The sequence below is a fragment of the Chrysemys picta genome, chromosome 1, assembly GCF_011386835.1.
Source record: "Chrysemys picta bellii isolate R12L10 chromosome 1, ASM1138683v2, whole genome shotgun sequence".
NCBI lineage: Eukaryota > Metazoa > Chordata > Testudines > Emydidae > Chrysemys > Chrysemys picta.
Window position 1 is genome coordinate 262,334,352 of NC_088791.1, and position 12,305 is coordinate 262,346,656.

Sequence of the window (12,305 nt, forward strand, 5' to 3'; positions counted from 1 at the left end):
AGAGAGGGAAAACATGCTGATCACACTCAGATCTGAAGATGAACAAAATGACCCTAATTCTTCCTTAGTGTAATTCCACTGATTACAACACAGTTCTACCAGGGATGAAAGACGCTCACTTACTGAATTACATTGTTTTTGAGTGTACACAGGATTACAGCTGCATTTTTTTCAGTGTATGGCACTCCAAATACAAGCCCTAATTCTGCAATCCTTACTCAGCAAATGGCCCCTACTCACATGAGCTGTCCCAATACAAAATTGTCCCAATGCGTGTGTGTATAAAATCTCCAGTTGTCAGATGCTTACTTTTGTTATTTCAAATCATGTCACTGTCTTTCATTACAGACTAGGCCCCAATAGGAATTTCTGACAAGAGTAAAATTGCACACATGCTTAAGTGTATGCAAGATAAGGCCCAATGCCTGAGGCATCTTAGAAGTTTTAAAATTCATCTGAGTTACCCAAATACACAAAGCATTTGACAAGTGTATTAAGTGTGAAAGATTCTGTCTCCCTAAACTCAGGGTCCTTTAAGCATCCCTCCCCACTCTCTTGAAATATTCTCCATTGGTCTGAGAACAACCATTACATTTTTAATCCAAAAGGTTATCTCAACCATAACTTTGTATACTGCTATTATTGCATACTATAATATCCAGTGATACATGCTTCAAACTGTTCTCAACAACAGTAAAACACATTTCTGATAAGCAGTATATATTGAACATATTTCTATATATTGTCAGAAAAGCTTTACCAAAAGGTCTATTCCTAACTGCTTATCCAGAAAGTGAACCTTAAAACATTAAGACTAAAACCCACTGTATAAAGTGTGAAAGTTATGTCTCTTTTCTCTTGACATTTTGTCCTATCAACCCACAGCTATCATTTAGCGTATTTCTCATTGTTTCCAGTTCTCTCTTTTCTTGTTTGACATCTCTAATTATATATTCTTTTATCCACAGTTATTTGCCTATATACCCTTGAAAACACCATGGAGACTCACCAGAGAGGTAATTATTTTAAATTTGCATTCAGTTTGTTGGATACAGGTATTTGACAATCTGTCTCTATAGTAATAAAACTCATCTTGAGAGGGAAACCCTTTGCTGACTGTAAAACTGTTTCCCACCCTCTGCCGGACTATCACTTGTTGGGACATCATCATAAGTTCTGAAGGGAACTTTTTCCTACTTTCCTAATCCAAAGTAAGTACGTTGGATGGAGGAGATAAAGAAGATGGAGGAAGAAAATTATTAAGTACTGTGTTCGCAAAGCATTTCTACAGGCAGGGGGAAAAGTGTGAGGTTAGTGAGAAAGAAACCTCTACAAACATCTTAATTGCACTTATTAAGAGAAAAATGGCACTACTATGTTTCATCATATACATGAATATATTCTACAATTGAATTATGGTAGTGGAGAAGATTTATCAGTTTTGTTAGTTTAGGGAATGTGGAGAATATGGTTACAACTGATAAGATCTCAAAAAACCTGACATTGTTCACATTTATCTAAATAAGCAATACTAGAGATGCACACCAGCTACAAGGTTTGGATCTAGATCCAAATTCCCCTAGATGGAGAGTTGTTAGGCTTGAATCAAACCCACAAAGCTTATCTCTAATACGCCCTTCCAAATGATCTGTCCATCTTTTTTATCATTACATTCTGACAATACAAGCTCTAGCTAAGGAAACTAACTATTTAATGAGATTTAAAGAATGTGATTTATGTTTCCACATTTCATAGGAAGCTAAGATTTAAATGAAAGTACTATAATTCCATAAATATTTCAGGCTTAGCCCATTCTTAATATTACCATCAATATAGTTTACAAACTATCTTTATTGGAGTATTAAAATACTAAATATTACAATGAGATTTTAGGCATAAGTCTAAGGTACACCATACCACTAATTTCATTTCCTCAGTAAAGGAGAAGAAAACAAGTTCCCTTAGGCTTTGCCTGCACTTAAAAGGATTAGCCAGTATAGATACACCCGAAGAACTATATTGGTAAATACCCCTCGCAAAGATGCAGTTAATATAGGCAAAAGAGTCCTTTTGACAGTATAACTAGATCTTAAACTACTTCCCCAAACAGAATAAGTTACATCAGCAAAAGGACTTTTTGCCAGTATAACTACAGTCGGGCTTTTGCCAGCATTGCTATGTCAGTTAAGGATGTGATTTCCCCCACACACTCCCGCTTAACTGATATAACTATGCTTTTAAAACTTTCTGGGGTAGACCAGGCCTGGGAACAAGAAGAGACTATCACCATTTTAAGAATTTTTAATCATAGCTTCCCCTTTTACAGAAAACATTTTCTGTGAGACTGTACCCGTGACAGTCAATCATCATATGTCTAAGTTCCTGACCCTGCGCACACTGGCATACGTAAGTAATTCTACCTGTGGGAGTAGTACCACTGAAATCAATGGAACTATTCACTTGAGTAAAGATACTCACACCACATTTATTCGCAAGGGTGGATCATTTCAATTCATCACAGGAATCTCATGAATTTTCATTTGTCATGCAAATGCAAAGTGTATTAACAGAGGTACCTGCAACTGTAAGTTAACTAGCACCTTACTTACAGTGGGATTTGCCCCACCTACAGCCATTGCTGGGTAGGCAACTAGCTGTTATTTGCACTGACAAAGTTTAACTGCCTGAAATTGCTTGAGTTGCACAGATCCAAGTCATGGCTCACAGTGATTTTCCCCAGTCTACACTGGGTATATTCACTGGTGAAGCTACATCAGTGGCTGGCCACTGATGGCTGATTTTGGGCCAAATACCCCATGTAAACATGGTATTTCACCATCCATCCCCAGTAAGGGATGTTTCAGGGAAAGAGTGAGAGGGATGGGAGCAAGGAGTTCTCTTGTTTCTTTCCTTTCCTTCCAAGTTGCTGGTGCCCTGTAAAGTCTCATTCCCACAAAAAAAGCCCCGTCACTTGGATTTGGTGCAGGGTGACCATACGTTCCATTTTGTTCCCTTTTTAAGTCTAGTCCAGGACGTCCCTTATCATCAGAAAAATGCCCAGTTTCCCCCCCTAAAAAAAACCGACGGGCGCCCCCGGGGGCGCATGGAGGAATGTTGGGAGAAGGTCAGGCGAGCGGCGCTGTGGCAGGGCCCCATTGAGCCAACCCCACACGGGGGGAGGAGGAGAGAAGGGGGCACCCCATGGGCCAGCCCCACATGGGGTCTGTTTTCACTTTGGGAAATATGGTCACCCTAATTTGTTGTCAAACCCAGGAGTTCCACGTTTATAAATTCTCCTGGGCATTGTTTTCTCCATCCCTGATGCAGCAGTGGGTCAGCTCCTACATACACCCTCTCCATTATCAACCCCTGCAGTGTTACACTGGGCAAACCTGGGCTGGAATCGGCCCATATGGAAGGCTGACCACTATCTTTCACCCATGCCTTCTCCTGAGATTAGCCCTTCTGACTAACCACAGCTAATAGCACCATTTCAAAACCTGCAGCGGGTGAGCTGGGGCATGGGAGTCCCTCGCTCAGCATTTCCCCAAGAGAAAGGTGGCGCCACCTGCCCGAGGAAAGGACAAGAGGAGCCAGCCATCCGTCCAGGGGCGCTACTATACCATTGCTCCTGCCCGCACTGCTTCGCCCCGTTTCCCAGCCTCCCGCAGCCAAGACACCGCTGTCCAGAAAGAAAGCCTCAGGAGAGCGGCCGGGCGGGCCACTTTCTTTGGGGGTAGGACAGCAGCGCTACTGAGGGAGCCCACCCGCCCGCAGGAAGTTGCTCGCGGGAGTCTGGGCTTTGCACAGCCCTGCCAGCGCCTGCCGCTCACCACCGAAAGCAGAGCCGCCCACTCGGGCCGAAAAGGGGCCCGCCCGGTACTCCTGCCCCATGCAGTTCAGATCCCTCGCCCGCTGCCAGCCCCTCCTTATACGGCCCCGAAATGCTGCGTCCCCGGGTGCAGGAGCCCTGGCTCTCCCGGGGGAAGGGGTGGCACACCCTGCAGCAGTGCCCTGCGGAGAGGAGCCCGCTCTTACCTGCCCGCGGGGTCTCCGGCAGCCCCTTGGCGGGGCCGATCTGCCGTAGCTGGAAAACTTTCCGAGCGTCCTCGCAGTTTGGCAGCTTCTCGCCTTTTAGAGACACCAGAGCCGCCAACAGGAGGATGCCCGAGCGCAGGCTCTGCCTTCCCATCTCCGGGCGGCGCAGCAGCTCTCCAGCCAACTGTACAAACTGCCCCAAGAGCCCCCTGACCCGCAGCCGCCCGTCCCCTGCCACGCACGGAGTGGGAGAAGTCGAGTCCGCCAGCAACAACTGCCACTCGGGAACCTGCAGCCACAGCTGCCCGCAGCAGCGGGAGCAGGAAGCGTAGGGAGAATTTCTCAGAGCTGCTTCCACCTGGCGCCGCCGCCGCCTCCCCGGGAGCGAGGATGCTGAGGGAACCGCCCGCTGTCCCTGCCTCTGTCACACAGGCGGCACAGTCGACTTCGCACCGAGTCCGGTGCTACAGCAGGCACCTCTGTGCTGCAGGAGAGAGAAGAAACCCGAGTACTGCAGCCTGCCCCCGCCTTCCCAGCAAACCACCGCCCCCCCGACTGACCTCATCAGCATTAGGGTGCAACACCCTCCAAACGCCCTGCTCCAACAAGGCAACATTGCTGCAGTACTATGCAACTCCCTCTGCGTCTCAGACCTCGGAGTGGCGTTGGGAGTTAACGCCTGCCCTCCAATTTCCACTCGCACCTGTAGCGATGAAAGCAGCTTCATTAGTTGGAGTTCGTTGCAGGGCTTCAAGATTAAAAGATTTGTTACAGACTGGGATGTAGAGCACACTTCACAGGACACCTTCAACCTGAAATCTCCTAAGGCTTTAGAAAGAAAAAAAGTAGTTTCAAGGGCCCTGACAATTGCTGTGCATTTACAAATCACACTTTCTATTTTCAAAAAAAAAAAAAAGTGTTCTTTATCCTTTTTTTTGCTATTTGCCTATACTGAGTTTACAGTGTAGTACAGTGCTGTCAGGTACACAAAGAAAACAAACGTGAAAAAAAAACAAAATATTTTTCTCTACCCTCTTTGTTTGTAGTAATCATAGATTTATAAGTCAGTTAAAAAAGATAAAAATATGCTTAAATGGTTGGCTTTGATTTAAAATAGCACACAGGTTTGTTTTTAAAATCAGATTCTGTTCACAGGCTGGGATAATAGGAAAATCCCTACAAAATTTCAATGTTCAGAGAATGATTAAATACATTATTTTAAATCCCGATTCACTGAACAAGATCAAAATGGAAGCTGAAAAGAGAAGACAATTCATATTTAAAAAGGGGGAGCATCCTTTATATCCTCCAGCACCCAGCCATGTAGTTCTTCAGTGTCCTATGGCATGACATCTTTTATCTTTAATGGTGAATTTCTTTCAAAACCTTCATGTCTTCAATGGCTTATCCTTACCCAGACCTGTAGTTTTGAAAGAGATTTTATATTTATGAAAGCAAGGACTAATAGCACTGATTAGAGTCAATCCTAATATGGAGAGATATTGTTTAAGGTTTACCCAAAGATTTGGCTAGAATACCTCAATCGTAACTTGCAATATTGTTATGATTACGGAGTAAGAAATGTAATAGGTTATTCATTATTTACAAAGCGACCACAGCTATGAACACAAGTTAGAGAAAAGTTATTCTAAGCCTGCAATTTTAGGGATACAGCTATGTACTAAACATTTCTGTCCTAATCAAACAATTGAAAATATGTCAAGGAGAGGTTATACAGAATAAATTTTCTGGGTTTGAATTACAATCAGCTAAAAATAATGTTTCTTAGGGAGAATAGGCAGATGAGGTAAAATAAAAAGCTGAAAGTAGAAGTAGAAGAAAGAAAAAGCAAGAAAGTGATAAATTGGAGTCAGATTGAGAGGGAAAATAAAATGCACTAAAACTAGTATATTTTGCTTTTTAAACAATGAATAATCCATTACATTAAGGATAAATAATGTCATGCTGCAGGACACTGAAGAACTACATGGCTAGGTAGAGATGAGGCCTCAGTTCAGCACAGTATTTAAAGCATGTGCTTAACTTTAAGCATGTGAGGAATCACGTTTAAGTGGAACTACTCATATGCCTACAGTTAGGCACGTATTTGACCACATTCCCGAATGAGGGCTTTTTGAGGTTCCTTCTCCTTAAAGAGTTTTGTCTATTCTTCCATTGGGTGGAGTAGGGATTTCCCCCCAAAGGCTTACAGATGCTACTCATACTTAGAAGCGCTGGACCCTCTGCACTCTGCCAGCATGACTCCCTTGGAGGTCCATTGCTATAGCCTCCCTAGCTATTATCTGTTGGTAGAACCAGGGTAGCACGTGGGGTTGTTTTAACGTTCTTCTTCTGGTTGCCTGGGACTCTACCCTGCCCCCTCCTTTCTGTTTCACAGCTCTTCAGGTTTATGGATAAGCTCTTCACAGAGGAAAGGATTCACAACATGTTTGTGTCTCCCTCCATTCAGAGATCCCAAGAGTATAGTTTGGCCCGCAGTTGGAACATACATATTGCCTTACTAACAGATCTTGAATGTTGCTAGTACATGATAGTACGGCATACTAGCACCTCTCCCAAGCTGCCTTCTTATCTTCCAGTATCTTAATTTCCATTTAAAAACAAAAATTGAGTATCTTGATATTGTTGATGTGAAGACAGCCTTGGAAATGTAAACTGAAGCAGCAATATCTGCCTGAGTCTGCAGAGAGCCTGTGAAAATAATTCAAAGATGCAAATTCATCAGGTGCCATTTATGCTATTAAAAGCCAATATTGTTAGTTATTTCACTGCATGTAAGAAAGATGCAATATTATATTATCAATATCTACACAATCTATTGAATGACAACTTATTTTGGTACCACAAACGGGCAGACCTAGAAGAGTACCACCTCTTATTTTTTTCCCTCCTAATCAAGAAGGTGCCAACCCCAAGAATCCAACAGGGCATGAGTCCTACAGAAAGGAAGACAAGTATGAATAGCCTATGGGTGTATTCAAACCCCTCAAGTGCAGAAGCCACAACCAAGAAGCCCAGCACAACCTTGAGAGCACATAGGATCATGTTTTGAACATCTGCACAATCTTCTATGACCAATGTCTCAATCTTGTGAGATAATTTTGTGAGCGTAGCTTGGAAGAAGACCACTACTCCTTTCCCCTCTAATTCAATTGGTGCTTACTGAACAAGATCAGTGATCAATCTGGTCTAGTATCCAATAGTGGCCAGTAACAGATATTTCACAGGAAGGTGCAAGAAATGCCAAAATGCAATAACCTACCCAGAGAGGATGTTTCTTCCTAACCCTTATCAGTCAGTGGTTGACTTAACCACTGGAGCATAGTCTTATATCCCTTAATATGCATTTTTCATCTAACCTGCCAGAGCTATGGACATCATCATTATCTCTATATATGTCTAATCTTTTTTTGAATCTTCTAGATTCTTGGATTCAGTGATGTCTTCTGGCAGTGAGTTCTACATGCATTATCTAAAAAGGATATCCTTTTATCAGTTTTTACAATGTTGCCTTTCGGTTGAAGAGGACATCTCATTGTTCTGCTATTATGGTTAAGTCAGGGCACTGAGTTTAATATATAAAACTTCTTATGTCCCGTCCTTTAGTTTACAGAGCAGACTGTTAGCAAAGTAAAAAGTCTATACCCATTAGAAGGGGGGAGGAGGATAAAGAAAAGAAGGGTGAACTATTAGAGCAGTGGTCCCCAAACTGTGGAGTGCGCATTCCTAGGGGGGCATGGATGTATGTCCAAGAGGGGTGTGTGGGGAGGAGTGCACCATCCAGCTCAGCTCCAACCCCACCCATGGCCCCAGCCGCAGGCTGCAGTTACAGCCCTGGCTCCACTCCTGGCCATGGCCCTGACCCTGCTCTCAGCCACTGGTCCCCACTCAGAGTCCCTGCTCCCAGTCCAGGGGGGTGCAGATACATTCCACTACTGATAAAGGGTGGCATGAGAAGAAAAGTTTGGACACCACTGTATTAGAGTAAACGGTTTCAATCATGCACATCAAAAGAATGTTTTAGTTCAGAAGCCAACACACCTTTAACTGCTACTAAAATCTGGTAATACCCTCTCTGGAAACCATAAGAGCAAATCCATTTTAAAATCAATGAAACTCATTTTGGAAGTCAGAGAAAGAGAAGTTAAGGAAAATCACTTTGGGAAAGTGATTCTCCATCCAAGCCAGAAAAAGTAAGGTGTTAGCCAGCAGCTGGAGTGATGGTGTAGCAAATATTAGGAAGCAAGAAAGGCATAGCCAGACACCACAAAAAAGTACCAGGGGGAATTAAGAAGTGTAGCAGCTGCACCAGTCATGTGAAAAGGCAGACAACTGAGAAAGGGGAACAATAAAAGAAGTTGTGGCAATAGGCTGGGGGGAAGGAGGGGAGGGGAGGATACAGATATTTATATCCTACTTTAGTTGTACCACCACTTGCAGACACTAATAGAAAAGCTTGTAAGAGATCCCAGAATAGCTCACTGGCTTTTAACTTTAGTTTTATTTTTATCTATCTTTACCATACAACAGTTTAGAGATCTCTTGCAACCTAGAGATATCAGAAGTGCTGCTCTTCACTTCTACAAGATGACATGTTCTATGTGATATGTATTGTATTACAAGTACCCATTGTTTAAGTATTTGAATTTGAAAATGATTTTGTATTAATCTAAAATCCCCCACAACATCTTCATAACTTTGCCTTGGAGATAGAATTATTAATTTTGGTTTAACTGAAAGATTAGGTCCAGTTCTCCTCTCAATTTTACAGCAGTGCATCACCTGATTTCAGGGTGAGGGGATAATTTTGCAAGTGAGTAAAGTGTTAGGGAGAAGCTGTGTGCCTATTTGCAGATTATGGTATATTTATAAACATGTAAGAATTCCTTCTTTTTATGTGTATGTCAGAGTGAACATGGGGGAGGAAAATTTAATAGGGAGACTAAAAGCTGACTATAGAATTGTTAAGAATGCACTCTTCATTTGAATACTGAGTCTTCACTCTGATACTTTTCCACTTTATTCTTGCTTCATGTTAAGGAAAAAAGAAAGATTGGCACTTCATTACAAAAGTCTGTTACTCTATAGATACCATAGATTATATTCAGGACTGAGACATGAGAAAATAAATAAATATTGGTAACTTCTTATATTACTGAAAGGGAAACAGAACCGTAAATAGTAAATGAATGTTTGTGTCACATAGTTAAAAAGCAAATTTCAAAAAAGAAAAATTTGCCCTCACTTCCTTGTGCAGAATAAAAACCATCTCAAAAATTAAAATCAGAGAGCTATAAAACATATCAGCTCCTCACTTTTTCTGCTTGCTACTGAATCCTGTCAAAATCTAGTGCATCTGAATAGCAGTGTTACGCAAGATTACACTTGAGAGTGAGAAAACATGGGGACCTGACAGTTCAAATGTAAAGTTACTTTGCCTTTAAAAACAAAAACAAAAATAGAAACATGCTCCACTTAAAAGTAAGTTTAAAAAAAAAAAAGTTTAAAGTAGTTTCAGGTCCTACCCCTACCCTGGAATCCCTTTGGGATTTTTTTTTTTTTTGTGGTTTTACAAAAAATATTTTCCAATCTATAATGTTTTAAATCTCAACTGTTGCCATGTGGAATACTCACAAAATGATAGGGGAAGCAGACCTACTGATTATACTGGAGATTTTGGTGGGAGTGGAGAGAGAGAAGGTTATTGACTATAGCCAAAGCTCTGTCTAACGCACAAAATAACACCCCTCCCCTCCAAAAAAAATCAACCTGCCCCAATTGTTACTTGTAGCTATTGTAGGTAATGTTTTTCAGATACAAGTGTGATTTTTAATTAAAGGGAATGTTTCTTTAATATTTATATTTTGTTCAGATTACTGGAAGCAGTTGCAAGGTAAACAGAGCAGAGGGATGGTAGATCTACTATGTTGATCCACTCCATTAGAAAGTGCTCAAACCAGAGATAAAGCTGCTGAAGATCTGCTGACTCTTTGTGGCAGGTGTGGCTCATTAACTCTACGAGGGACATAAGGAAGATAGGTGTTACTCACTAGAGAGAAAGGAACCTAGAAGAGACCCAGTCCTCAAGGCCAATCCTGATGATAGTTATGCTCTAAGAGGAAATTTAGAAGAAAACATTTCAAAATCAAGCTATTTTTCATTATTTGTTCAGTTATTGTGATTATGTGACCCTTGAGGTAAGTTTGTTGTCTGTCGTGTGTGTGTCTGTGTTTCTGTGTATACCGTGTGGTGTCTTTGTTTGGGGGACTCTGGGCTGACCATGTGTGTGCTGAGCCTAGTGGCCTGTTTAAAGGTGGAGTGGGGGGACAGACTACTAATACACTTAATATCCTTTAAACTTAAAGCCCAAAAAAAAAACCCTGATAAAAATAAAACAGCAACAAAAGAAATAGCTTCAGGAGTAAAATGATAATACAGGTAGAAGGCCAGCAACAGAGTGGGGGCTACCCAGTTTATTGCACTCAAGATCTCATGTATGATTACCTGCCCTACGGGCAGGTGGCATGTGTGTGCATTCAGTGCAAGGAGCTCCTGGCCATCAGAGACCATTTATGGGCTTTGGAGACCAGAGGGGCTGAGCTGGAGGAGCTAAGGGAGACAGAGAGGTACATAGATGAGACTTTCGGGGACACCGTAGAATAGTTCCACCCCTGGTCTGACAGCCTATGTGCTGTTGAGAAGGATGAAAGTCTGAGGGAAGGAGAACATCCAATAGGAGTAGAGGGACATAATCCTATACTAGGGACCCTCCTTCCAGATGATATTGTGGTATCCTCTTGCACTGAAGACCACTCTCCAGGGAGGGAACTCCAGTTATTAAGAAGAAACAGGTAATAGTTATGGCAGATTTGATCATTAGAAATCTAGATAGCTGGATTTGGGTTGACTGGGAGAACCCCATGGTGACTTGCCTGTCTGGTGTGAAGTTTGCGGATCTCTTGAGACATCTAGATAGACTTATGTGTAGTGCTAGGAAGGAGCCACTGGTTGTGGTACATTTAGGTACCAATGACATAGGGAAGGATAGAAGAGAGGTCCTGGAGGTCAAATTTAGGCTGCTAGGTAAGAGACTGAAGTCCAGGACCTCCATGATAGCATTCTCTGAGATGCTTCCAGTTCCACACACAGGGGAGATGGGCAGAACTGCAGGGTCTCAATGCGTGGATGAGATGATGGCATAGGGAGGAGGGATTTAGAGTTATTAGAACTGGGGAAAATTTTGGGAAAGGGGGAGCCTATAGAGGAAGGATGGGCTCCACCTAAACGAAAATGGAACCAGATTGCTGGCACTTAAAATTAAAAAGGTCATAGAGCAGCTTTTAAACTAAGGGCTGGGGGAAAGCTGACAGGTGCGGAAGAGTACGTGGCTCAGACAGAGACATCCCTAAGGGGAAAATCTATTAATGGAGATTCTCTATGTCCTAGTAAGGAGGAAAAGATGGAAAATGATAAAATATAGGTAGGATCTGATCAGAAACAGTCAAATGAAAAAGAGTCCCATTCGATTACATCATGGAATGGCAGACAGCTAAAAAGTAACAAGTTATTAAAGTATTTAAATTGTATACTAATGCTAAAAATCTAAATAATATGGGTGAACTAGAGTGCCTCGTATTAAATGAGGATATTGATATAATAGGCATCAGAGAAACTTGGCATGCATCCGATGAGGTGGGTTTTAGTCCACGAAAGCTTATGCTTAAATAAATTTGTTAGTCTCTAAGGTGCCACAAGTACTCCTCCTTCTTTTTTCAATGGTATACAGTAATTCCAGGGTACAAAATATATCGGAAGGCCAGAACTGGTTGGGCTGGTGGGGAAGTGGCACTATATGTGAAAGAAAGCGTAGAATCAAATGAAGTACAAATCTTAAATGAACCAAACTGTTCCATAGAATCTCTATGGATAGTAATTCCATGCTCTAGTAAGAAGATAGCAGTAGGGATATATTACCAACTACCTGACCAGGATGGTGATAGTGACAGAGATTAGAGAGGCTATTTAAATAAACTCAATAATAATGGAGTATTTCAACTATCCCCATATTGACTGGGTACTTGTCACCTCAGGACAGGATGCAGAGATAAAGTTTTTTGACCCCTTAAATAACTGCTTCTTGGAGCAGCTAGTCCTAGAACCCACACGAGGAGAGGCAATTCTTGATTTAATCCTAAGTGGGGCACAGGATCTGGTCCAAGAGGCGAATATAGCTGAACTGCTTGGTA

The 12,305-nt window shown here is 42.1% G+C and overlaps 1 protein-coding gene across 1 annotated transcript in view; it reads right to left on the bottom strand.

Annotated features, from left to right (window-relative positions):
• The window catches only part of GPC5 (glypican 5), a 1,025,745-nt gene extending 1,021,063 nt beyond the window's left edge, over positions 1–4,682 (bottom strand). The window contains exon 1 of the mRNA XM_065581062.1: positions 4,039–4,682. Coding sequence (XP_065437134.1) covers positions 4,039–4,192 — 154 coding nt within the window. The 5' untranslated portion in view covers positions 4,193–4,682. The remainder of the gene's footprint in view (positions 1–4,038) is intronic.
• Positions 4,683–12,305: the final 7,623 nt, after the last annotated feature.